Source organism: Macrosteles quadrilineatus, unplaced genomic scaffold (assembly GCF_028750875.1).
Source record: "Macrosteles quadrilineatus isolate MER2022 unplaced genomic scaffold, UCM_ALF_1.0 Scaffold_2__2_contigs__length_208266976, whole genome shotgun sequence".
NCBI classification, from domain to species: domain Eukaryota; kingdom Metazoa; phylum Arthropoda; class Insecta; order Hemiptera; family Cicadellidae; genus Macrosteles; species Macrosteles quadrilineatus.
The window spans coordinates 162,638,616-162,666,592 of NW_026542595.1; the positions used below are offsets into that span (position 1 = coordinate 162,638,616).

Sequence of the window (27,977 nt, forward strand, 5' to 3'; positions counted from 1 at the left end):
CAACGTAGTAGAGGTTATTGTCATTGTGTAATATTGTGGTCTTGGTCTTAAACTTAAAACTTATGTTAAACTTAATGTGGCTTTAAGTTCGACGTTGACCGTTGTGCAAAGGCATGGGCAAGGACAAGAAAAAACACAAGAAGAAATCCAGTAAACACAAAAAGCGCTCAAGCCCAAAGTCAAGCTCTGTAAGTTGTAGGGGTTATATTATCTGTGGTTGTAGTGATGGGATAACCGAATGGTTTCCATGACCGAATAATCAATCAGTTATTTTTTGCGTCAATCGGTTATTTTTAGTTGAATGAATCACCGAATCAATTTTAGTCATTATTCACTGTCACAAACCACAACTAATTTTTATCCTATGGGAAACTGAATGGCATTTAGTCTTTTAGCGTCAATCGGCGATTTTTAGTCGAACGAATCGCCGAATAAATTTTAGTTACCTGATGATGTGACAAACTAAATCAACGAAATAACTAAATCACCGAATCGCACGTTAAGACTAATTCAACCGAACCAGGATAAAATAACCGAATTAGTCTATTCAACGCCAATAACCGATTGATTCGGTTATTTTCATTCGGTGATTCCCACCATTATGTGGTTGTAGGCTAGACCACCGGGGTGAAGAAATCTCTTTAGGCTACCTGTCACTTGACCTGTTGAGCTGCAATGTCTATTAGGGCTGATTTATAAGGCATGTATTTACCACATTATCCCTCAAAAACAATATAAGTTAATCTAAATACCAAAAAAAGCTTCTGGTAGACCTATTGATGTGTGTAGGCCTAGCCCTACTTGGGTATACTTCATTTTATCTGTTGGCACAAAACACAGAATGAGTAATCTTGATTATTCGATTGTTTAATTCAATACATCGTTTGGTTAGTTATGTTAGGTTAACCTTACCTAACTAATCAAACGACCTACGTACAGAAAGAGGAACACATACACACACAAGTAATCAATACTTTCTCCATATAAGTACTAAGTTATGTAAGAGGGAGAGAAAGTAAAAAGAATATAACTAAAAGAAGAAAAGCCTGACTGTGAGTTGCGACTAACGAAAAATCCACACATTCCTATTTCCTTAACTGCTACATGATCCATCTAAACTTACTACTTATTTATTTTAGGTTCGTTTTCGGCCTTTAGGGCTATTGAAACAAAAATATTGATTAATACTCAATATTTTTTAACTACAGTAGGTACCAATATCAATTAATAATAAAATGAAACCGTCACAACCTACCTAACTAACCAAACTTGCTGATAATGGAAAAATCAAATGCAAGTTTACTAATTGAATTGATAGTTTCAATCGATATTAGCTTAGCCCAGTTAAGAAACTGTACCCCCCCCCCCCCTTTACACTTCCTCATGTATGATACATACTGCATCTAACCGAGACTGGATTCGGCCTACGAAGCTGTCTTCGTTGCTTGGCCATCAATAAGATTAAGTGGTATGAGTTATTGGAGGCCTCTGCCTACTAGGGATGAGCTTCAATAGGCCTACTGGTAAAACTGAACTTATAGGACTACTTATGTTATATTGAACTTTTTTTGCCTTATATCTACCTAAATTAGACTATTTTAAGTTAAGCACTTTTTACCATTGGCACTTTTGGGGGAAACGCCTATTTCACCCTGAAAATCGTGTTTGAAAATCAAGAAAAATGCTAGAAATCAATGATTTTAGACGCATGTAAAACTTTTTGGGTACAATTTCTTAACTGGACTAACTTATGCTAATAGGCCTATCTATTGAACCTATCAAATTTAAAATATTGTTTAATAATTGATATATTTACCAGCTATATCAGTTATAAAAATAAACTATCATAACCTAACCTAACCAACCAAACTTGCTGATAGTGAAAACATCGAATGAAGGTTTACTAATAATCGGTAGGCCTATTATCATAGCTAAGTTGAGAAACTGTAGGTAGGTACCCAACTTCTTTTTAATACGTGTCAATAAATTAATACTAACCTAACCTAGCATAACCAGGGTTTACCAAAAAACGGTCATTTTGGCACATTGTTTACCTAAGCATGGGTTAGGTTGGGTTGGGTTAGGTTAGGTTAGGTTAGGTTAAGTTAGTTTATTATATATTTAATTTGGTTTACCCAAAAATGGGGTAACTTTTGGTACTTTACTATTTTTTACAATTTTTCAAACCTGGTTTCATGGGTAAAAACGGCATTTGCCAAAAAAGTGTTTAAAATGGACTAATAATAAAAAAAAAACCACCCTAAGTTAAAAAAGAAAATTATCAAGCCCCAAAAATCATTGATTTCTAGCATTTTTCTTGATTTTCAAACGTGATTTTCAGGGTGAAATAGGCGTTTCCCCCAAAAGTGCCAATGGTAAAAAGTGCTTAAAATAGTCTAATTTAGGTAGATAAGGCAAAAAAAATTCAATATAACATAAGTAGTATAAGTTCAGTTTTACCGGCCTACTTACTGTAGTCGATGTATTCGATACATCAATGTTTTTCTATCAATATTCTATGCTTTTTACATTGATGGTAGACTACCGGTGTTTTTGTTACATGAATATTATCACGGAAAACATACTACTATAACCCAGAATGCTGACCACGTGTTAAACAGTGTTAAGTACTCGGAGAGAGCTTTGCCTGTCAATTAGAAGGCAGCGATGTGATATTATATATTACAATTTTTCCATGGTTTTATTCTTTTTACTTTCTTGGCCCAATTTAGAAGCTATATGCTAAAGAGTTGCCGTATCCGAGTTAGTTTTGTTAGTTTTGTTTTATTGATTTAGGTTGAGAGCAGTAGCAATGATGAATGGGTAGAGAAAGAGGCTGCCCCACCATTGTCCAAGACACAACCATCCTTACCACCAAGACTTGACAATGTCTGTACAATGGACGAGTGGGCATCAAACCCTGCATTACTGGCCTGCACCTCTCGAGATCAGCTGAGGCAGGCCAGGGAGAAAAAGGACACAAAAGAGGAATATGATAAATACATGTTAGATAAGGTAGGTCCCATAAATCTTTAATGAAATAAAAAATTCTGATTACCTAATCCACTACGGTACTGCAATCAGATTAAATTTGCAGTTTTAAATCTTAAAAAGTTACTTAGGCCTAAACTATAAAACAATTCTTTTTTACTAAACTAGGTATAAGAAAAGGTAATTATGTCAATCTTCAGTCAACTCTCTAACTTTTTTTTAATCTTTTAGCCCTTTTGCTGCCGACGAGAGCAAATGCGCACGTCGGGGTTTGTGCTAAAATGGCCGACGTGCGCAATAACGCTCGTTGGCTATCGGGCGAAAATTGCCGACGTGCGTTATAAAGCACATCAATGTTTTCTAACTTACTGGCCTTATATGCTTTCCAAACCCCTCCAAATTCGACTCGGATTATTTGCAGACTATAACGAAGCTGTTTACAGACGATTTTATACGGTATGAGCCTATAACCAATGAAGTGACATAGTTTGAGTTTGCTCTTGGTCTGTGCGTTGCTGATTACTTCTCTACTATGTCTAGATCGTTTGTCATCTGTGTTTAGTTGAGTTTTGCGAATGGAAAGGTGTTTGTTATTGTTTGTGTTTACTAGTGCTATAAAAGTAATGTTGTGATGAAGGTAAGGGCATGAAAGTTTGTTTGTAATAACTTATGCATGCTCTACAAACTAAAATAATTACATTTATGCATGTGTTTGGTTAGTTTGAGTTTTAGTAAAAATGAGTAATAGACGAGTTAGGTCGCCGGTGAGTGAAAATACAATAATAAACAACCTATTGGGTGACGGTGAATGTTGACGATGGTGATGTGAGTGATAGTTTTGTAGACAATATTTCTGAGTCGAGCTCAGAACCCAGTTCAGATTCTAAAAGTGAAGGATTAGGTCCAGAATTTGAGGACGATACGGACGAAGACCCTGATTACATGGTAAATTCAGACCCCTCTGACGACTCAGAAGATGAAATCCCCCAACCTAGACATAGGCCTAGGCCTACTCCCACTGCTGATGTCCACAGTACAGTCGACGAAGTTATTGACGATGTTGTAAACAACTTCAAAATTCCAGAAGGTGATGTAATGGAAATGGAAGATGTACTTTATGCTAATCTAAATGACTCTAACGCTGATGAACATCTTGGATGGGATCCCCTTGATGAAGGTAACGATCCTGGTTTTGACCATACTTTTCCTTTTGACGAATTGCCTGGGCCAAAACATTGTCCCCCACATGATGCACCTCCAATATCGTACTTTAATTTATTTTTTACTGTAAATCTCCTGAATTCTTTTGTGCTAAGGACCAACCAGTATGCCAGGGACTAGTTATGTATATCACTGCACATATACATAACTTGACTCCAAATTCACGTGCCAGGGATTGGAAAAATGTCACCCTGCCGGAAATGAAGGCCTTCATTGCCACAATTTTAAATATGGGTCTTGTAAGAAAGCCAACTATTCAAAGCTATTGGTCGACAAAATCATCACTTCAAACACCTTGGTTTGGAAAAATGTTTGGTAGGAACAGGTTTGAGTGTCTATTGCAATTTTTCCACATAGTCGACAATAGCACTTTGGCTAAACCAGGTGATCCAAATTATGACCCCTGTGCTAAATTTAACCCCCTATTGGATCATGCAAACAGGATTTTTAGGACTTATTACACCCCTCATCGTGAGATATCAATTGACGAAAGCCTGGTTGGCACTAAGAGTCATTCGCAAATTATGCAATACCTGCCCAACAAGCACCACCATCGTTGGGGCATCAAAATGTGGATGTTGTGTGACTCTGTCTCCAGGTATTGTTTGGCTTTTTTTTGCTACAAAGGAAATAAGAACAAGAGAAAATCAACTGGCCTTGCATTCAAAGTTGTCACCAAGCTTTTAGAGATAGGTCAGTATTTGCAAAAAGGCTACCATCTCTTCCTTGACAATTTTTTTACGAGCATCCCTCTGGCGAAGCACTTTTACGAAAACCAAACCTACATGACTGGCACAATTAGGAAAAATAGAAAAGGAATACCTCCACAGTTGAAAGAAAAATTTGCTGTTGGCCAGAAGACGTATTTGCGGAAGGAGAACACGCTTTTTTTGGGATATCGAGAAAAAGCTTCTCAAAAGAAACCAGTGCTTTTACTCTCTACAAAAGCATCTGCAAAGTCAGTGGAAGTCAGAAGAAGGAAAAGACATGAAGAAAACCCAAAAGTGAGGCCTGAAATTATAGATACTTACAATATGTATATGGGGGGGATTGATGGCTCAGACCAAATGCTCTACTGTTATTTAGATGAGCGCAGAACTGTCAAGTACTGGAAGAAGGTCGTGTTTAATATATTTGGCAGGATGATTCTCAACTCGTATATCATTTACAAGGAAAATTGTTCTGGTAAATTACTGTCAAGTTTTAACTATACCAACTCCATAATTGAAGAGCTCTCTACTGATTGGCTAATGCTGAAGAACCAGCCACATGTTGCTGAGGTGGGCGGTGGCGGAGACGCTGGAGAAGCTTCTGGATTCGGCCTAGAATCTCTACCCGGAAGAATGTTAAGAAATTGTTCTGTGTGTAGCCTACAAAGTACAAGTGCAGGAGGGACCAGGAAGAGGAGCAGGACTGTTTGCAAGAGATGCAAGAAAGGGGTTCATCCAACGTGTTTCGGTGAACACAAATGCCAATGATCGGAACTTTTTCATTTGTAAATATTGTAAACATTCTTTTAAATTTATTTGTAGGCTACATAAGTTTTTTTTCCCATTATTTCAGCTCTCTAGCAATGTACATTATTGTGAATTACAAAACATTTAGGCCACTTGTGAATATATGATCATGAACAAACTCTTAGTAAAGTGTTTATACCTAAACGGGTAAACTTTTATTTGACGAAATTTTGAAAAAAAATCACAACTTCGGTTCTACAATTTTCAAGGTAAGGGCATGAAAGTTTGTTTATGTAATAACCTATGCATGCTCTACAAACTAAAATAATTACATTTATGCATGTGTTTGTTTTAGGTATAGTTTTTGTACACCAAACCTAAAAAATAAAATATAAAAAAATTTTGACCATATAAATTTATGTACAAAAATTTTTTTTTACTATAATAATTATTATATGTTTTTATGAAGACTGGTTGTTTATTAGAAACAAAACAAGGCCTTATTTATAAAATTCTGATATAAAATAAAAAAATACACAAGGTTTTGTGAAATAATGAATTTTCCTCAAATCAGGCCTGGCAGTCTTCGCATATTAGTCTTACCTTAGACCCGGCATTTTTCAAGTAACATATAAAAAACCGGTTGGCAGTAAAAGGGTTAAACTGTTAGTTTTTTAGCGCTGATTCCAAAAATGATGGTAATTTTTTGGCCACAGTAGCCTACTTGTTATTCGTAACTGGTACCATATGCTTTCTGTATGATCTATCTTCATTACATTAGGAGTCATAGGTTTATCTGTATGGTATCAAAATGTTATTGCTTGTCTATCCGGCTCAGCTAGGCCGGACTGATCGTGAGCTCAACCCGTACTGGAAGGATGGTGGCTCCGGTTTACCAGAGGAGTGTGCTGCTTCAGTAGAATCTCTGCGACAAGCGCAGGTGACTGTGGGAGACCAAGGCGCTGCTTGGCTGAAGAAGGCGTTACAGCGAGCCAAGGAGCAGGCACAGGACTCAGGCAGACCATTAGCTGAGGTGGTGGCTGAGCGGTGGGGCGTGAGTTGATACCATACTTTGAAAACTATTTAAGTTTTGGCTGAATAAAGGTTTTCCTGTATTATACTTAATTAAAACTTGACTTATTAAGTTTCTGGGGATTTACTATATTAATTTACTTAGGACTAGGGTAGGCATCCCATCTGTTGGAATCAGTAGTTGGTTCCATTTTGCCTTTTGCCTTTTTACAATACTGCTGATCTTTTTAAATTTGCTATTGTTCTGGATCAGTTGCTTTTGTACATTGTGAGAATTATGTAAACAGTTTTTATTCAGATTATTAAAAGAATTGTATTGTATCAGTAAAATATTTATTTCTTGTAGTTTATAGTAATATTAGGAAAAACATGATTTTAATAGCATCCAAGTTTATTTCCTACACCATCTTTTAATGAAGCTGTGGCCAATCTTTAATTTAATTAAACATGATGAATGAGCCACTTGCTGAGTGTGCTATTGAAACAGTTATATATTTTCTCCATTTATCATACATTGATAACTAATGTGGCATAAAGTATGCTATGGTTGATGTTATGTTATCCTTTCAGTGTAGCTTGGTTAAAAATATGAGTTGATCCCACACTTTGAAGGCTCTTTAATTTTGGCACATGAAGTTCAGGGATTTACAACTAACGAACCATGCTTAGATTAGCTTTTTATGTTTGTACTAACAGTTACCCAGCGCCCGTTGTTACGCTAACAACTATTATTTTAAATGGTAATTTGTTCTTTACGATAAATAATCAAAATGTATACCGAAAACAAAAATAGAATATTTATATTACTTAATAGCCATTGGATGAACAAAATTTTTAGTTTTTTCATTAGGTATATAAATATATAAGTTTTTAGGCGTACCTACCACCAAGTGAGCACGCAACATACAGCTGTCCGTGTGGAAAGCATGCATTTTCTAAATTTAAAATGGCAATAATCAGGGATTGCCCACGTGCCTTTTAATGGTGATTGCGAAAGCAAGACGCTAAGGAAATTGTAGTCGCTTGAATTCAAAGGGTATTTCGGATGAAATAATCGATAATCTTGGGATTAAGACTATTTCTCCTTTAAACTCACCACTGATTGTTGCTTCGATCAAGTTTGGTGTAATTTTTTAAATCGTCAGTCTGGTTTCATTGCACAGCTTGGGTAGATTTAAGTTTCACATTAGTATTATTGGAGTTCCTTCTTTTAATGACAGTAATGTAGTGGGTCATACTTTCTCATGGGTCATACATTCCTTACGTTAGACTTGCTAAGTCTGATAAAAGACCATTAATTGTAAATTTTATAACAAGTTACCAATAGCCATAAGATTACTTAGTGATAAGGATTTCAAGATTAAAATAAATAACTTTCTTTGTAATCAGCCATTATACTCAATAGAAGATTATGTCAAGAACACTGACTCCACTGGATTTTAATTAATGTTATGTTATGACTAATTTGACGTGCCAATGTATTTGTATGGAATATTAACTGGCAAATAAAATCTCATTCTCATTCTCATACATACTTCCTCTTTTATAGATATAGATATCCTCTTCCTTTCTGGATATTCTTGGGACCAGGCTTCAACCAGGTGTTTTATTGTCTTTCATTTTTCTGTGGCTCCTCTTCCTCCACCTTCTGACATGTCACTCCTCCTTTCCTCCATCACCATCAACTCATATTTTCTTGGAATTCTCTCTTCTTGTATCCATTTGACATTTTCCATCTTAATTTTTTACTATCCATTATTAATTTTAATTTTGGTAAACTTAAATAATTTACAGTTTAAAAAAATTTACAATGTGTTTTAACTTGTTTACAGTCACTAGAAAAGTTGGAGACCATGATAGCTGCTGCTGAGGAACGTGATAAAAATAAGACATCCAGCTCTAATTATCGGCCTAGATACTCTAGTAATGATCAATATAAAGATAGGAAACACAAGAGTCAACAAGATAGAGCACAGATAAAGAGCTCAAAAAAGAATTTTTCCAAACCTGGTGACAGCAGTGAAAACAGTAGTGACGAACAGAGAAATTACGGGTGTAAAAATAGTTTTGAAAGGGACAATGACAGAATAAAGTTAAGTAGATATGACAGTAAACATAAAGAATCAAATAAAAAAAGGTCAAAGAAAGTAAGCGAATCTTCAGAAAGCAGTAAGGATAGTGTAGAAGAGGATAGGTATGAATCTAAAAAATATGGGTATGACAGAAAAACAAAACATTCACTCAAAGAATTTAACAAGCCGCCTAATAGTAGTGATGAAGACAGTGATGGAAGGAGGAAGGATCAAGATAGAAATAGAGAAAAAGACTTCAACCAAAAGTTTATGAAACCACATCGAGATAGTAGTGAAGAAGATAATGGTGAAAGAAAGAAATATCGGGATAGAAATAGAGAAAAAGATTCCAACAGAAAGTTTGCAAGACCGCGTCAGGATAGTAGTGAAGAAGATAGTGATGGAAGAAGGAAATATCAAGATAGAAATAGAGCAAAAAATTCCAACAGGAAGTTTGCAAAGCCACGTCATGATAGTAGTGAAGAAGATAGTGATGGAAGAAGGAAAGATCGAGATAGAAATATAGCAAAAGATTACAATTGGAAGTTTGCAAGACCACGTCAGGATAGTAGTGAAGAAGATAGTGGTGGAAGAAGGAAAGATCGAGATAGAAATGGACCAAAAGATTCCGACAGGAAGTTTGCAAGACCGCGTCGGGATGGTAGTGAAGAAGATAGTGATGGAAGAAATAAGAACCGAGATAGAAATAAAGCTAAAGACTCCAACAGGAAATTTGCAAGACCACGTCATGATAGTAGTGAAGAAGATGATTTTAAATCAAAGTACAATCATAAATCAAGAGATTACAAATCAATGTCTTCTTCTGGCAAAGGATGGAGGAAGCAAGTGGAATCACAGAAAAAGTATCAAGAAGTTGATAAAAAAATTGGTATAGAAAGAGATAAGAAATGTGATGAGGCAACTAAAGAAATTAATGAAGACGTTACAGGTGATGTTGAAGATAACAAACATTCATTGGTAACTGATGCAGAACCAGTTTTAACTGATAAAGAACTTAATGAACTTGCTGCTAAACTAGTTAAAGCAGAACTATTAGGAAACCAAGTAAGTATATTTTTTTCTATCAAAACACAAGATGATCTTTGCATTTAAGTCTGCTTTATTTTTAGAAATAAAATTCAACCATACCACTTTATTTTATAAACGTTTTTGGCTTTTAAATCACATAAGTAGTGGAAACCGCCATTTTTGTTTGGATTAATTTTAAATTTTGTATTTGATAATATAAAAAAATCTTACCAAATTTTCCAATAAAATTAATATATTCCTAAATAATGAGGTCTAGGCCTGGGTCTTTTGATTCTTTGGAAAAGCTTTAAAATATACTAAGAAAATTGAATTGAACCTAAGATAAAAGGAAGATCCAGTTATTGTGTTTAGGCCTAGTTGGAAATAATTTACTAGTGGTTATTGAAACTATCTTATCAAATTGTTGTTTCAAACATAATATTTATTCTAAAAAATTGTTAACTTAATTTTAAACCCATCAGGGCAATGCCTTATCGTAGTAATAACATAGGTAAAGTCATATTATCTGTGTTTCTTTCTTGACACAATCCTGTTAGGAGTAAAGGTTTAATAATGTATAGACTGTAATTGTTGTTAGAAAACTATGAATGTACGATACTATCCATTTTCATACTAATGTCAATGTATTAAAATTTAAAATATTCGTTTAAATACAATTCTGAGAAGAAAATGGAAAAAATAATGGTAGCCCCGGACCGTACCGATTTTGTACCGGGGACCGAGCTACAAACTATTGTACCGTACCGACCTTAAATTTTCTGTCCCACAGATCCCTAATAAATACACTACAATAATTTAGCATCACACAGAATCAGGTAACTTTATACCATTTTAACTTTTAAATAAATGTAGGCCTAAATAATTGCATATTATTTATTTGTTGTAGTTAACTTATCAACACATTTTACAAATAAATTTTACATCTTACCAATCATTAACAAGAATTGTGACGTTTCATGTTTAAATCTGCTATCAAGATTAACATAACACACTTTTGCAAGTTTAACTCAAAAACTTGGCTAAAATCTGTACCTCACAAACCTGCACCCTAAAAATAAGCACTTAAAAATAAGTACTTGTTACCTGCAGACTAAGCAAATTGTCATCTACTATTTATATATATAATTTATATACTATTTATATTTAGAACATCTACTATTGGGCTATTGACCAGAATTGTTATAACCTCTGACCAAACATGTTTGTTATATTGAATTTTAGCCTCCTGATCACATTTAAATACTATAAACTGGTGTAAATACCTGCATTTTTGCGATCCTGTTTGTAGCTGAGTTGCTACCGGTTTCAACTCACATGGCAGTCAACTTCAGGCTGTTAACGATGTCTTCTCGCTTCATTCGAAGGTCGTCAATAGATGATAAATAAACAAACAAAACACAAACACGTACACGGACTACTGAAAACGGTAGGCATACAGAACACGACGTGATCGGGCGGGAGTTATGTCTAGATTGCCGGTCAGGATGAACGTAGTCAGTGATGACGTCGTGCCTGGATTTCCCGATCAGCTGATACTTCCATTCACAACTGTCCCTAGCTCCAGTACTATGGGGTACTAAACATGTTTGATCAATGACTGAGCGGCTGAACATGTTGTTTCTTCAACTAGGAGAGACAGCACCTTAGGTTGAGGCTTCAAATTCCATCTTGTAATTTATTAACACCAGCATTAAACTTTTCTGTATGTTTTGACTCCTGCCACCAATAGTGAATGTGTTAACCACCATTTTCTTTGCTAATTACAGACTAGTTTTATAAAACTCATTGACTCATTCAACCCATATAGTCTGATTTGTTTGGATGTTGTACTTTACATCTTGCAAAATTGATTAATTTAATTAGTTTTTAATCATTTATTTGATTTTAGAGTCTAGCAGAAGAGCTGAAAGCCAAACTATCCAAAGCAAGAGAAGCTAAGGCCAACGCACCCAAAGATTCAGGTGCGTCCAAGGAGGTTGTGATCTTGACACACACAGATTCCAAGGGCTTTACTCGACCTGTGAGTCTGTCCGAGCCCTCAGAGTCTTCAGGCGGACGACGGAGAGGCAAGAAAGTGGAGACCCACACTGGAGGCAAGAGGATGAGATATTTTGCTGATGATGATAAATACAGTCTACAAGAAATGGTATGTAACCAACCACAGTGGATAACTAACTGTTAACCTTTATTTACCTTTATTAACCTCACATAAAACACATAAAACCTGCACACCTGGGAAAATAATGTAATAGCTTTGACTATTAATACAGTATCCAATAGTCAATGGTAATCAAAATTGAAAAAGTGTAGACTACACATTAAATGCTAAAATTTCATAAACCCATCAGTTCAAAAATAGTTAACTCTGCAATTCACTTGATTGACAATCAATTTAAAAACTTATTTTTTTTATATTTCAGTAGTTTGTTTTGATTTGATACTACATTAGACCTTCATAAATCTAGCTCAGTACTTGCAAAACTGGATTGCCATAATTGCTGAATTACTGACTAGTATAGCGGAATTAATTAACACTAAAAATTATATTTCTGAAGGTACACTTTTAAAAGTAAAATAGGTTTAGTTGTAAAAAAGTTTGGGGAAAAAGTGTTTATTTTTATACTAGCGTTACCCAGTGTGCGTTGCTGCGCTTAACAACTGTTATTTTAAATGGTTTACTTTAAATGGTCCTACGGGGTCGGACCCAGAAGACCTAGGGGTTTGGTTTAATCTCTCATATTATTTCACTACAGTACTAAGTATTAGTGACTAAGTGTTAGTGATTGTGACCGAGGAAGCCTTACTTTCAAATAATGGCTTTTTAGATGGCGCTCATTAATCTTGCATTTTCTGTTATGTGACACTGCCAAAGTCTCAAACATACCATATTATTGAGATGGATTCCACTGTACTATGTCGGAATATTAGAGAATTTAATGATTGTATAAAATAGACAATTTTAAAATTAGATTGCAATGATAAAAGGATCTCTTTGTCAAACATGACTAGTTTTTAACATTCAATTTTCTATGTTGTGATTTGTATTTCCTTGTTATTCCCCTTTAGAAATAAAACTATTGCTTAGTAATTGAGTATGGTTTAATTTATTTTAATTTCAGTTCCAGAGAGAAAAACTTAACACAGTTGAAGACTCCAATGAAGTGTTCGCTAAACTAGCATCCAAGGTAAGTAATCAAATAGAAGATTACTGCAATTCATGTAAATACCGCAGCAAACCTGCAGACTAAGCAAATTGTCATTTGCCTGATTGGATTTTTACTTAAATCTATTTATATAACATTAGGTTTAAGGAGTACCTTGGTTTGCTGCGACAAGGAGGGTAATAAAGTGATTTTAGCGAATTTCCCCTAGGGAATAAGCTATTACCGTAGGTCTCATGGTAAGACCTGGACCCGGGACCGATTTACTTTTTCGTTTTAATGATCCCAGAGGCCAAAAACACCATCCGTTCAAATTCATATATATAATTCATATATATTTGTAAACCTAGCCTACATTTATTTGAACGAGTTCGCAAACCAGCATGATCAGCCTAAAAACAAAAAAATTTGCAATTTCTTTCCAAACCATTTTCTAGAGCTAAAAAAAACAATAATATAGTACAGTGAAGTGTTGTTTTGTTATGCCCCTAATAGTTACAGAGAAAATTACAACAATTTTTATTTTTAAAATTCCTATGTTATTCTTATGGAGAATAAGTAAACTGGTTTAGTTTGCTTGTTAATGGAGATATTTTGATCAAATTTGTAAAATGCATTTACTTCATACTAAACTATTAACATAAAAAAAAACACTTTCCCTCCCTGTTGCAGCAAACCTAAGTACTTGTTAAACTAATGCTATTTAAATAGGGAATATTATATTATATTATTATTATAAATATTATATATATATAAATATTATAAATCTGAAAGTTTGTGAGTTTGTGTGTATGTTTGTGTGTGTGTTTGTGTGTGTGTTTGTGTGTGTGTTTGTTGCTCAATCACGCATAAACTACTGGACGGATTGGGCTGAAATTTGGCATGATGATAGCTCACATTCCCGATTAACATTAAAGCATATTCTTATCTCAAAAATCCTTTCGGGCTCCGCCCCAGTGGCTCTGTAGTTCCCCATGTTAATCTTATGATTTTTCATATTTAAAAGGAATTAATGAATCTTAACAGCTGTTTCAATTAAACAAGTTGGTTCTGTTCTATGATGTTCAATAGCATAAAAGTTACAAGGATTACCAACAGGGTGCAGCACTATTATTTTTTTTTTAATTTATGACAACAGCTAATTTCCAACCAAAAGGTGAGTGAGCGTAGCGAACGAGCTAACCTGAAGGCAAGTGAGCGCAGCGAACGAGCTCCAACCTAAAGGTGAGTGAGCGTAGCGAACGAACTTCAACCAGGACGTGAATGAGCCATGCGAATACTTATGAAGTTAAACGGGGCGAAGCCCGCGGGTACAGCTAGTAGGGAATAAATGTGATATTTTTAAGGAGATATTATAGAGTAAATCCAATCAGGCAAATGGGAATTGGCTTAGTCTGCAGGTTTGCTGCAGCGGGGGTATTTTATTCCTCGACTGACGTTTCTACTTCTTGAATTGTTGGGTATGGGACCATTGGATCTACATTCTGGTACGCTTCCTCCTCTTCTTCTTCTTATTCAGACTGTCTTACATTCAAAAGATCTTTGAAATGTTGCTGCCATACTTGTAGTCCTTCTTTGCTCTGTACCACCAGTTGTCCTGATTTGTTTTTAATCCCATGTGGCATTGGACTGTATCCCTTTCTAAAAAATCTTATTGATTGGTAGACGTCTCTACTGTTGATTGCTGTCCTGTCCTGTTCAGCTTTCTCTAAGATTTTGTTTACCCATTCTCTCTTTTTCCTCCTAAGTATTCTTGAGAGTTTTTTTATAGTATTCTCTATCTCTTTCTTGTTTCTTATTGAGCCAGACTTCTTAAGCTTTTTTCTTTAGTGAGACATTAGCTTTACATTCTTCGTCGAACCATGGTTTTTTGTTCTTCCTTTCCCTTTTCCCATAAACCTCTTTTGCACAGTTTTGCCGAGTCTCTTCTCTTTAATGTTCTTCCAAACCTTCTCAATTCTCCTCCTCTGAGTCTTCTTGATCAAGGTTGTTTAAGCCTGGAAACGGTTAGACAGTTTGAGCTGAAAATCTTTCATTACTTTTTCTTCTCCTAGCTTTTCAAAATTGATATTTGTTGCAGTTTTCTGTTTTGTTAGTTTCTCTATCGTTAGTTTCTCTATCTTAATTCTCTGTCGTAGATTGACTAAAATAAGGTAGTGGTCTGACCCACATTCTGCGTTCCTTATGCTACATCCTTTGATGATATGACTAGAATGTCTGAGATCTATTAGAACATGATCTATTTGGTTGTTATTTTTTCTATTTGGTGATGTCCATGTGACTTTGTGTATGTCTTTTCTTGGATAAGATGTAGGGGAGAGTGGTACATACTGGGACGAAAATATTAAAACATTTTTTTCTTCAATATTAGTTGACTTAGAAGAACAATCTTTACACAAAAATAAAGCACTTTTAAAACACTTTTAATGATATTTTTTTTTCAAAATTATTAACTTATATTTAAAAGGCCAAAAACCGTTTGTCCCGCTTTATACCACTTGTCCCAACATGCACCGACCCTGGTACAAGGTGGGACAGCAATATGGTACAAAGCGGGACAGCATATGGTGCAAAGTGGGACAATAAATGGTACAATGTGGGACATCCTGTTATGCATAGGAGGTATACATAAATAAGACAGTTTCAGACAAATTAAACAAATTATTGATATATGTGACTTGTAAAAACTTATAGTACATAGTTAGTAATTAAACTAGGCTATAAGGCTCGAAATCGCTCCATCTTCTGCATGCTCCAAAAACTTCTTGCGGCAAATCTTCGGCATTATGGACCTGAAAAAAAATTTTTTTTTGTAAAATTCCACTATAATGTTCTTTAATGAATAACTATGATATGAATGAATATGTCTATATTTTAAGAGTTAAATGTAGGTCTACTTTGGCATAAAACCGACCCCGCTAAAACTGTATTTATGTTATTATTTTAAGTAGGTAAAAAAGTAGGAAGAAATTGTTTAATTGAAAATATAAGTATTAAACAGTTTAAAAATACCTAGGCCTAACGCAAAATTATGACAATAGTGGTGTTTCTGGGTAAACCGTGTTAGGGTTTACCTACTCATTACCTTCATGTTTATGGCTACCAAGAGACTTAAAAGTCTCACTCCATTATCATTGCTGTTTAAATGAAGGCTATGTGATCCTACAACCTTTTCCCATATTTGTTCTTTGCCTATTTTTGTGATAAAATCACCCATGATTATCTTAGTATCGTAACTTGGAAGTTTTCTATATTCTTCCTCCACCATTTCATAAAAATCATTTTTAATATCATCTTCCACATCTTCAGTAGGCCCATAAACTCACATTACAGATATATTTTTAAATTTACCCTTAATCCTAATAATAACCATCTTTCATCTTTGGCTTCAAAATATATCACAGCACTCTTAATCTTCCTGCTTACAGCAAAACCTACTCCTCTTTGGTAACAACCATCTTCATTGCCACTATAGTAAACAATGTAATCTTTGGTATTTAGCTTTCCTGTCAATGGCCATCTTGTTTCTATTTACTAGGTTCTTCTGATAGATCTATGGCTCCAGGTGCTGCTAGTGTTCTGACATTCCACGTACCGAGTCTCAAAGTCCTAAAGGGTAGCCAAAGTTCATTCCGTGTAATCCTGTGTCCGAGGCCTAGTGTTGGTTTTTCAGAACTTGGTGGTTTTCCGAGGTGAGTTGTTGGCCCGACGCTCAACCCCCACATGCCCCTGAAAGACCAGGTTCGGGTTCTCTGATTTTGCCTAGGCCTTCCTTATCAGTGCTAAGCCCACCGAAAAGGTGTTTCCCCCCCCCCCCCAGCATTACGGGGAGGTAACAGAGTCACCCTTGCCAATACCGTTGCTTCATCACCACTGGGGCTAGCAGTCTAGATGTAAAACAATTTTTTTTTTTTTTTTTTTTTTAACTAGGTAGCTTCAAAAACTAGAGAACATTTGGAAAATGTTATGTTTTGAGGGTAAAAATGAGAAAAAACTAATTTTTACCCCCATAAAAGGTTGTTGTGCATATCAACCCATGCTGACATTTAAGATTTTCTTCTGACCCCTAGAGCGGGGCGTCCTCTGAGGAGGTAGGGCATCAGTGAGTAATGAATTAAAATGATTTTATTTTGATGCCCAGTGACTGTTTACCTACCAAGATTCGAAGCTCTATCTTTGTAAATTTTTGAAATATTTAACCATCGTGGGACTTTTTTCGACCCTGTATGAATTTGAACAGATGGTGTTTTTGGCATCTGGGGACCTAAAAACGAAAAGGTAAATAGATCCCGGGTCTTACCATGAGACCTACGGTAGTAGTTCTCTATCAGGGAAATTATACCTAAATAAATAAGGATAATTTAATAATAAGGAAATTTAAGCTATTTACATTTTAAAATATTTTTGTTTGATAACGTTAAATGTTTATCCTATTCTACGATGCCAGCTAAAGCTGCTCTAAACAGATGCACTAGCCTTATAAAATCAAACAATACATTTACATGTATTATTCAAGTACAATGAATGTGGATTGGTGTGTATAATATCTACTACAACTAATTCAAAATCAAATACCAAAAGTCGCAAAATGAAAAATATATATCATAAACGGGTGTGTAATTGCATCACTTCTGCAAGACATAGTAATGTAAAGAAAACAATTTGCCATTTTCTTTGGTAATACTGTATGTATATTTTTAACTGATGTTGGATTAATTTATTGTGATAGTCATGTTAAAAACCTACCCCTGAATAACAATGCACTATTATGATTTTACGATAACTAAAACAGTCTCACATAATGGTTCTACAAACTGAAAACTTCTGAGATAACCTTACATGACCAACATTTTTTTAGGGAATTGGACGTGACGACTCGGCTAGAGACATGGAAGATGTATTTGAGGAGACAGCCAGAGTTGAAGAAGGAGAGGCCCAACAGAAGTCGAGGGAGAGAAACAAGGCAATAGAACAGAGCAGGCGCACAGCCAAGACACTGGAGAACTGTCAATGGTGTCTGGACAGTCGGCAAATGCTGAAGCACCTCATAGTGGCCATTGGTTCAACGGTGAGTGGGAGAGTTGTGTAGCCTACTCAATCCTCCTTGCGAACCATTGAGCACAAAAAAATCACTTACTATTGGACATTAGTATAATTAATTGTACAAGGCCTACTTTCAAACAACCTCTTTGCAATCCCTGTCTTGATTTGGAAAATTTTTAGTGCCAAGGGCTCTACACGAAAGTGGGAGATATTCACGATTTTGCTGCGATCTCAGATTCTGCCTTCTTTAATAACGATTCTTATACTTATAGGTACCGTAGTTGTAGTTTTTTATTTATTTTTTTTTTTTATTCCTATATGTGATTGAATGGTTGGAGTTCTACAGTTTGTCATTAATTTAATGATTTTCATGTGGTATGGTAAATCAATTACATTTCTGCTCAGAGATGTGCATTTTTTATAGTAATTACTGTGTTGTGAGTTACAGTGCTACTTGTGTGTGCCTCCATACCAGAGTTTGACAGATAATCACTGTTTAATAGTTCCCCGCACACACACTCCTTGTGCCACTCAGCTAGATGAAGACGTGTGGACGGAAATTCAGGTATGCCAACCTCATAATAAACTATCTCTGCAGATATAGTAACCTCACAACAAACTATCTAATTATTAACTCCCTCATTCACTGAATTAAGGAGTCATTTAGACTAAGGTACATTAAAGCCTCTCTTAACTGTCACCCATAGGACCAGGTCTGTGATGATAAACTGAGTAGACATATGGTAACAATTCTTTTTAAAACTATTACAGCCTGGGACGGTGGCATCGTTCTGTAACCCAGCTACTAGGAGGTCATGAACTGTGGATATTTATAGGCATGCACTGTGGATGCAATGCTCCCTGGTGTGGATTAACGTCCGCATTAGTGAGTACTACGACTATCCTCAATACTATTCTGATAATAAGACCAATTTGATAATTACAAGGAAAAAATCTGGTTCGGTTTCCACCATAAACTGTAGGTCCCTTAGTTGCCATTGGCTGTATGGGCTATTAATTAACAGCTGTGTCTAAGGAACATGTCAGCCTAAATCACTAACAAGACTACAAGATCGGGCCACTCATCCTACCCTCATCCTTCACTCATATTTGGGATAAAATACGCACATAGTGGCGTCCCCATCTCAAATAATTGATTAATAAAAAATTACAGTTGGAAAGATATAAAACAGTAGACATGTGAATTGAAGATGGTACCATTTTACAGTAAATATAGCTTAATACACATTTTTGAGGTGACGGATAGAAGAGATTTGACGGTTTAAAGAGTGACAGTTACTTCATTGTATATTGTAAAATATATCCACTTTATGTAAAAATTATCCATTTCACCTCTTTGTTCCAGGACTTTCGCAAGGCACTGGTTCAGATGTTCCTCACACTGGATGAAGATGTTGTTTTCTTCGAGAGTGCTCGTCGACTTAACCAGTTTCCTCACATGGTCCTCAACTGCGTTCCTGTTCCAAAAGAGACAGGAGACATGGCACCTATATATTTTAAGGTCAATATTGCTATATTTTTAGTCAGTGACGGTAGCTTTTTAAAATCCACGTAGGGTGTCCAGCACATTGCGAAACTGGGACAACCTGGAATTGAATGTGAATTTTGATGTTTGGAAAAAAGTGTGCTTCTCTTTTAGTGGTCACAAAATCAGATTCTTATACCATCATCGATATTTGGAAAGTACGCCTTGGTCTAGGGAATACAGTACATTTGTTTTTGTAGAATTTCTTCTTAAAGTGTATAAGGGAAATCTCTCTTATCACATTAATAGAATAGTTCGATAGCTGATCGGGTATATTGTTTACCCATTTCTCAAAATCTGCACACCTCAAGCGATCAAAATATTAACTTATGTTTCTCAGTGAAGAGAAGTAAAAAACACAGCGATGTCATTTAGGTGTCAGCGTTGTATGAATCCTTTAAATGTAATCTAACTTGATGTAGTATATGGTTTAACATTTTCAGACCCAATTTACTTTTCAGCAGGCCCACTCAAGCAACGCTACTTCCTAGGCTCGTGGCTCTTCAACACCCTTGCTTTTATGTAAAGTTTTTCATTTATATTATAATTACAGAAAGCCATCCAAGAGTGTGAGCAGGAATGGTCCAACAACAAGAAGCTGGTAGATCTGAAGGGCAGAGATGTACGCAGAGCTGTTCCTAAAGGCCTACCTTACTTTGCTGTAGACTTTGGACTAGACAGTGGATACGCCCATGTTATTGAAGATGAACAGCTCTTTCCTCTCAACTTTGCTCAGGTCGGTTTTCAAACAAATGATTATATTAAAGTTAAATTCAACATCATATTGGCAGGTTTCTTGGTTATATTGCTCACCTAGTATTCAGAAGGTGGTCACTTGATCCTGAGAAATGTGAGTAGCTTTTAGCGAATTTCCCATATAGGGAATAAGCTATTACCGTAGTACTCATGGTAAGACCTGGACCTGGGACCGATTTAATTTTTTGTTTTGAGGTCCCTAGAGGCCAAAAACACCATCTGTTCAAATTCATATATATAGTTATCGCGCTCATATATACATATATATATGAGGTTAGCGCGATAACTCGATAAAAAATATGTAATCAGTGAGTTCGCAAACCAGTATAATCGGACCATGGGAACAGAGGTTTATGGGGGGTTTTATGGGGTAAAAATGGGGTTTTCCCATTTTTGACCCTGAAAACAAAAAGAAAAATTGCAATTTCTTTTTAAACCGTTAAGTAGAGCTTAAGGGTAAAGTTCACAAAATGGGACAAAAGCGAAAAAAACAAAAAAAACTAATACTATCTCAATTGCAAATATTATATACTAAAATTATAGATTATTTTGTCAACAATAAGATAAAGGCCGCAGCAAAGCTGAATTCCAACTCAAAATAATTATTTTAAATTTTTTCCAATAGGCTACTCACTGAAAAGTACAAGTCGTTCACTCCCATAAAACAGCAAATAAAGAGTACTTGACTATGAACTATTGTACATTTTTTATTGTTTAACATAAATAATACTATGAATAAATACATTAACAGAAAAAACTGTGTTTTTTTTACTCCACAATCACGAATTATTCACAAACTAACCCTTATTTCTAGGTTAAGTTAGTTTTTAAAAGATAAACTTTCATATTAAATCAAAAGGCCTTTATTAAAATGAACAATATATATTTTGTTTAGTTGTATGTGATTGCGCAACTATAATGTACCCAAAGAATATATTTTATACTAAACCCAAAATGAAATATCTCACCTTTTATTGCCGTGAACGACTTGGTGATGCCCGCTAACGACTGGTAAAAACGACTTGTCGACGGCAACGACTTGTTGCCGACGAGACTTCTGTCTTAACTTAAGCTGTAGGCCCCTTCTGTACGGGCGTTTTTGTCCCGCCGATATCACGCCGTTACTCTAGTTTGATACAGCGACTACGAAATTCATGTATACTATCAGAAGTCGTAATCGCAATTTTAAACGGTGCAAGAAAAATGGGTGTAGAAAGGCATTAAGAAAGATCGCATTTGCTGAAAGGTGATAAATAAACAAATCATTATTGCATTAACAGTATGCCTTCTTTATTATTATAGCTTATAAAGATAAAGATACATAGAAAAACAAAACTCAAAAGTCAAATGCTCAGTCTTTTAAAAATAATAATGTCATCCTTAAGAAAACCTTCAGTCTTATTTTAGTCTTTGACATGTTTTATTAAGACTAGTTTGTTTGTTTTACCTTAAATAATAGTTATATTAAAAAAAAGAAAGCAAAGATCTAACTTGAAAAATGGGATGCTCAGATTGTTCTTACAAATATACTACGAAGAACAAATCTCAAGTAGACCTATAACTAAAAGTAAAATTAAGATCGTGAAAAGGTCTACAGTCTTCTTTCAGCTTGGACAAAATGCCTACTTGAAAAATAAACAGGTCAACCTCTTTTACAGTGCCACTACTAAATAGGCTACAACACACAAATTAATATAAAACTAACATCATAATTCATAAAGTTCGTTAGTGCACATATCAATCAGGTAAAAAAAGAAAGGTTCTACAATTCGATTTTACTGAATTAGTAAAATACCCTACACTCCTTAAAAATAGAATCAAGATCGTAACAAAGGTGTACAACTGTCTTCTTTTAGCTTGGGCAAAATGCCTAGACTTGAATAAAAAACAGGTTCAACCTCTTTTACAGTGACACTACCAAATAGGCTACAACACACAAATTAATAGAATTGCAGTATGATAAAACTAACATCAATAACTCATAAAATTCGGTAGTACACATATCAATCAGGTAAAAAAAGGAAGGTTCTACAATTACATTTTTCTGAATTTGTAAAATAACCTAGACCCCTTAGCTGTGATAACTGGTGGGGGGAGGACTGCCTTAACTTGATCAAAAGTAACAAAAGCTACATCTTTGTCATTAACAAAAAATAAATCGTCACATTTATCACATTCTTTAAGATACATGACTTCGATTTCATTTTCTGCCACACTCTGGCAGATTCCAAGATACTGTTCTGGTTTGGATTCTTTTTGTTTTGCCTACTTTGTACTCGACAACCACATAGTCCCCGGAGACGACGTGAATACAACTTTCCCTTTCAACTTTTCCTCCAAATCGTCTTACTAAATCTTCAGTTTGCATTTGGGGCTGGACGATCGGTATTGCCGGTGGGTCTTCTTCGTCATCTTCTGTAGAAGTATACACTTCGTCTACAGAAAGTTTCCGTGTACCGATACTACTTGGAACTGGATCTTCTACTTCCACAACAGGGGAAGGGCCCATTTCTCTGAAATGGTAGTGTTTGCATTTCATGCCGAGAGAGCACTTAAAGCAAGATAATGTGCGGGCAAATGTTGTTGGCTTGCAATATGTAATCTGGTGTACCTGCATGATTCCCTTCATAGGAGGTAGCTTGAGGGATGAAACTTTTGTCTTCATTTTTTCAACCTCTGTGGATGGAATTTCATGAAGAGTGAGTGATATTATAATCTTTCAATGCGTTTACAAAGTCGTTGGCGCAAGTAATGTCGTGCCCCTTCAGTACTTTATTGTCCGCTCCTCTCTTTAAGGTTCCGCCTACGCCATCCATCGGGCCCTTCCCGTGCCCGGCTTCCGTGTAGTTCCAAGACAGAAATTTAACTTTTGGGAAATATCCGGGAACAATTGTTTTGAATAGATGGATATTTGTCCTGTTGCGGTATTGACTGGACGGGCTATCAGAGAAGACATTTATTTCAGTAGTATCAGGAAATTCTTTGGACGATTCTTCGAGAATCGGCTTTAGGTGCGCCCATACAGCATGGGCCTGATGGTCCAGGTTGTCTGACACGGATGCGAAACACTTTGTCTGAATGCTGCCATCAACCAGAGCGTATCTGACTCCATTGTTCAAAGATAGTTGCCGTTTGGATGCACCGAAATGGATCGATTGCACTTCTTTCTTGAATTTGGCCACGTAATTTTCAGAAAAATCTATTCGGAAAATGAGTTCTCCCTCTTTAACATTTTCAATAGTCTCTTTTACTGCTGAAGCTTGGTGTTGATAGTAGAATACGTGCTTTTTGAAAAGCTGGAGTTCAGTTTTAAGTATAGCTTTCATTTGTGACACAGTTTTGGTTTTTTTGCATTTAATAGTTTTTTTGATCATCCTTTTCTTGTTTTTAATAGTTTTTTCTTCGGTAATAGTTACCCATTTATGGTATTTCAGCTTAAAATCTTCCTCGTTGTAAAATTTAATTTCATTATCTGAACATTTTTTGCACCTGTTCAACATGCAATGTTCATTATCTGTTGAACAAACGACAGCACTGACAGGTTCCCTTGGACTACGTTCCTTAATTACCTTGTGTTGCTTAAGAGCACTGATTAAAAACTCCATATTAGAGTGCTTCACGCACGCGCATGTCTCCCTGTCCGAAGCCTTTGGGAATGTTACCCAGAAAGGCCTGGCTCTTAGAAATGAGGTCCTTGAAATTTGAACTCCGGTTTCAACCATAAATTGTTTGTGAAGATTTTCAAGGGTGTCAAGCAAAATCCTCCTTTGTTTTTTTACTGATCCCTTTCTCACATAATCCCTTTTTCCAGGACACATTTTGCTGAACCTGTCATCTTCGTAAAAGTTTTGCAAAGTCACAGACATTTTTCTGCGAACACCATCTTTTTCCTTTCGTTGATATTCGAAGGATGAACTGGCAGTTTGTGAAAGAACTTTATTTGCCTTATAGGGAATGACACTTTTAAAATGTGACTGCAGTCTGTATTTTTTTATCACTTGATTGCCAATCACCTTACGCAATATTTGAGTCTTCTCTTTAGACCCTTTGATTGTCTTTGCTTTTGTTTCCAATTGCTTTTGTAATGTCAAGCCTATGAATAGCTGTTTTTTAACATGGGGGGATATTCTTTCAGATCCCACAATTTCTTTCAACTGCTTTCTGGGTGATGGTGATGTTGATGCGTTAATTTTTTTCTCTTTCCTTTGTAATCTTTTCTTATATTTTGCGAGTTTCTTTTCTAATTCATGTATTTTTTCCTGTTGTTTTTTTACGGTTCTATAAACCTTCGCTTTATCTCTGCGGACTTTCTTTCGTCCTCTTTTACTTGGCAGTCAGGGGATGTCGGCGGAGTTTGATCAAGTGCATTTTCTAAAGCTTTTTTTTTCTCGGCCCTCACTTTGTTTCTTTTCCTCCAATACTTCCGCATTTTACGCTGCTCACGTGGTGTCATGTCATAAATTTTTTTTATTTTCTTCTCTCTTCTCAGTCGTGCCATCCGCTCTCGGTCATACTTTCGTTTCTTCTCTCGATTCTCTTCATTTTCCAATCTTTTCAACGCTCTTTTCCTTGCCAACTCCTTTTCTCTTTCATACTTTTCCTTTGCCGTTAGGTTGAGCGCGCGGCCCATGTTAAAACCAGTTTCTGAAACAAGTAAACAAAAGGAGTGGCCAATGCCCAATGTTTATGATCAGGATCTTAAAAACACTTTTTTTTATATATTGATGCTTAAGAGTCTTTAGGTCTTTGTTTGAAAAGCACCGTAAAACACTACTTTATTGTATAAAAACCTGCATTTTTTATATAATTAGGCTACATAGTAATTACAAATTTTCTTTAAGTTTAACAACTAGATAACATGCAAACATTACAAGTCGTTAGCGTTATTCCTAACAAAGTAACTAATGTTTGCTATAAAACCCCGTTTTTATACTCTAAATATAGTTTTATAACAAATATACTATTGGTACATCAAAATTGAGATGAACAAATGTAATTGTAATAACACCCTGGCAATTTTTTGGCAGTAAACCGTATTTATTGTACCAAGTCGTCATCGATGTATCACAATAATGAGCTACACTAACCCAAAAACTGGTATTTTTTACTTAAAAACTATTTTTTACACAGTTAAAATAATCGTACAAAATATTAAAAAGTTTATTTTAAGTTTTAATCCATTTTTAAACAACGTTATGGTTGAAAAACATGTCAAAATAACAAGTCGTTATCGAAATACCCGATCGTTATCGGTAACGACTTGTAACGAAACGACTTGTAAATTTTAGACTCTTCTTAATATAGCAGCTTTAAAAAGCGAGGAACACTGGCGCTAGTTTGAGGTTATGTATGAAACGCTTAACCACATTGCGAGATATGTTTACTTTCTTGGTTGACATTTAAACGATTGAAATAATAAGCGATACGACTTGTAATGCAATTAAGGTACGGTTGATTACTTACCTGTTTATTTCTTTAATTGAGTAAATCTTGAACACAAAACTGAAAATGAAACTTAGAAAACACTCACGCATCAAATAGACTGCGATAACTGACTGTGCGGTGGCTCCCCGTACTGCTCACTACTTCGATTTGGCGCGTTTTCATTTCGGTGGTCTGTGACTTGTACTTTTAGAGGACCGCGGTTCTAATGTTCAGAACTTCGGTTTTTTTTCTCCATTGCCTACAGCTGTATACTGCCGTTAATAGTATCTCTTTCTGCTAGGACAGTCTTGTTTTGGTTTTGTAAGAACGTAGTTGTAAGGTTGTTTTTCGTAAAGGAACATAGGGAAAGGGTGGGGAGGACCGTGAACGACTTGGTGAAAATCTCTTTATTTGATTTACTACGCAACTAAAATTCAATTATATATATTTTTTAATAGTGTAATTGTAAGAACGGAAGGAAATGAAATAAAACACCATTTTAAAGTTTTTATAAATATTTTATTAATGCTGAAAGTATTCTGGGACTGCATTTGTCCCATTTTGTGAACTTGACCCTTAAAGAAAAGAAATAATTTAGTATATTGAAGCGCTGTTGTATGCCTAACGGTCACAGAGAAAATTCAAAAATAGTGTAATTTAAAATTCCTATGTTATTCTTATGGAGAAAATGAAAACTGTTGTAGTTTACTTGTTTATGGATACATATTGATAAAATTTGGCAAATTTATTCATTTCATCCTATACTATTGACGTATGGTAAAAAAAAACACTTTTTACCTTCCCCGTAGCAGCAAACCTAAGCACTCATTAAATCTAATGTTATTCAAATTGGGAATAAATATGTCTTATAGAAATATTTTAGTAAAAATGTAATCAGACAAGTTGAAATTCACTTAGTCTGTAGGTTTTTTGCGGCAGGGTGTTTGATGGTTTGAAACAGGGCTGAGCTTACTTTGAGTAAATGGCCCTGGCTAAGATACAGCTAGTCTTAGTTGGTAGAAGCTTTGACTATTGATATAACTATCCATACAGCTTCAGTATCCCATAGTCAATGGTAAAAGTTATACAGATCAAAGCTACACAGATCATCTTCTCACTCCATTCCACACTCACTCTTCAATCAATTTCAGCTTGAATAAGCACCACAGTGTGTGTCGTTGTCTTAAAGAATTGGATTGAATTATTTATTGTTTTGCCCTGAAGGGAGATATTGCAATTAATTATAGTTTGACATTGGCAACTGTCACTGTCAACAAAAATAAACAGAACCGAACCAGTTGGATTCCTATTTCAAAAAGAAAACCAAAATATGCTGTGTTTATAACCAATCTTTGAGGGGTTTCAATTTATCATCTTGATATATAGGTTGAATTAATAACATATATTTTAATGAATTTTGTTCTTTCAGGAAATCATTGGTGGAATGCTAGACCTTGATCATTCAAAGTGGAGAAAACAAAGACGGCAAACCTTCGAGGAACAGAGTAAGAAAGTAATTCAGCTCAGTAAGCTTTGGAGCCCTTTCGACATTACAAAGAAAAAGTGAATTGGAAGTGAAGACTACTTGGTACGATAATGGTTTTCTTTACTTAATAGTATCATTGTGATGGTATTGAAAATTCCAATTGATTCCTTGCCATCCAAATAATGCAATTGTTTGAATGATCTGTTGATCCGTGTTATATTTTAGCTTGATTTTTCTCGTGACCAATTCTTACAGACAACAGGTCAAGAGTCCTCATTTGCTGGATTCAAACCAATATTACTCAAGTTAAAAATGGATGTAATATGGTATAAAAACATTTGTTTACAACCAGGGTTAATAATACATTGTATCAAAAGGAGAAAACATGTTTTGGATGTGTTGCTGTTGCTAGTGTTGTGGTTAGTGTGAGATTTAGTGCAAGAGATACAAGTTCAATTAGCTTCTTTTCCAAACAGAGTTAAAGGGGTTTAGACCACTTTCCCTTAAAAAGTAACTATCTTTGTGATTAACAAGATAGTTAATCACAAAGATAAGGCTTTCATTCAATAAGCCGGTGATGTAGACTTTTAACAAAAAAAATTACTAGGCCTGTTTTATCCTTATTCTGTTTCGATTTGTGTTTATTTTCTGTATATATGTCTTTATATGAAATGTATTAAATGTTTACTTTTTACAATGTAATGTTTTTTTGCAGCTTTACCATGTTTTAACTTCCGA

General features: G+C 35.3%; 1 protein-coding gene across 6 annotated transcripts; it reads left to right on the forward strand.

Annotated features, from left to right (window-relative positions):
* Window positions 1–27,936, forward strand: LOC128985473 (CWF19-like protein 2 homolog). Of its 6 annotated transcripts, none has more exons than XM_054404981.1 (11): window positions 4–188; window positions 2,797–3,015; window positions 6,508–6,723; window positions 8,534–9,838; window positions 11,712–11,969; window positions 12,943–13,008; window positions 17,843–18,052; window positions 18,476–18,592; window positions 19,394–19,549; window positions 20,127–20,309; window positions 27,183–27,936. In XM_054404981.1, the coding sequence occupies exons 1-11, from the start codon at window positions 114–116 to the stop codon at window positions 27,318–27,320; spliced, it is 2,943 nt and encodes a 980-aa protein (XP_054260956.1). In that variant the 5' UTR covers window positions 4–113; the 3' UTR covers window positions 27,321–27,936. The 6 variants fall into 6 exon arrangements, 5 of the variants coding, with proteins under 5 accessions (XP_054260960.1, XP_054260961.1, XP_054260956.1 ...); XM_054404982.1 differs by lacking the exon at window positions 4–188 and adding an exon at window positions 512–700; XR_008490031.1 differs by lacking the exons at window positions 20,127–20,309; window positions 27,183–27,936 and adding an exon at window positions 18,799–18,913 and having other exon boundaries at window positions 2–188; window positions 19,394–19,507.
* The last annotated feature ends 41 nt before the right edge of the window (window positions 27,937–27,977 follow it).

Coding starts and splice junctions, on each gene's coding strand:
- LOC128985473 (XM_054404981.1), top strand. CDS start 114: ATGGGCAAGGACAAGAAAAAACACAAGAAGAAATCCAGTAAACACAAA. Junction 18,593..19,393: donor ACGTGTGGACGGAAATTCAG/GTATGCCAACCT, acceptor TCTTTGTTCCAG/GACTTTCGCAAGGCACTGGT. Junction 19,550..20,126: donor TGGCACCTATATATTTTAAG/GTCAATATTGCT, acceptor TTATAATTACAG/AAAGCCATCCAAGAGTGTGA.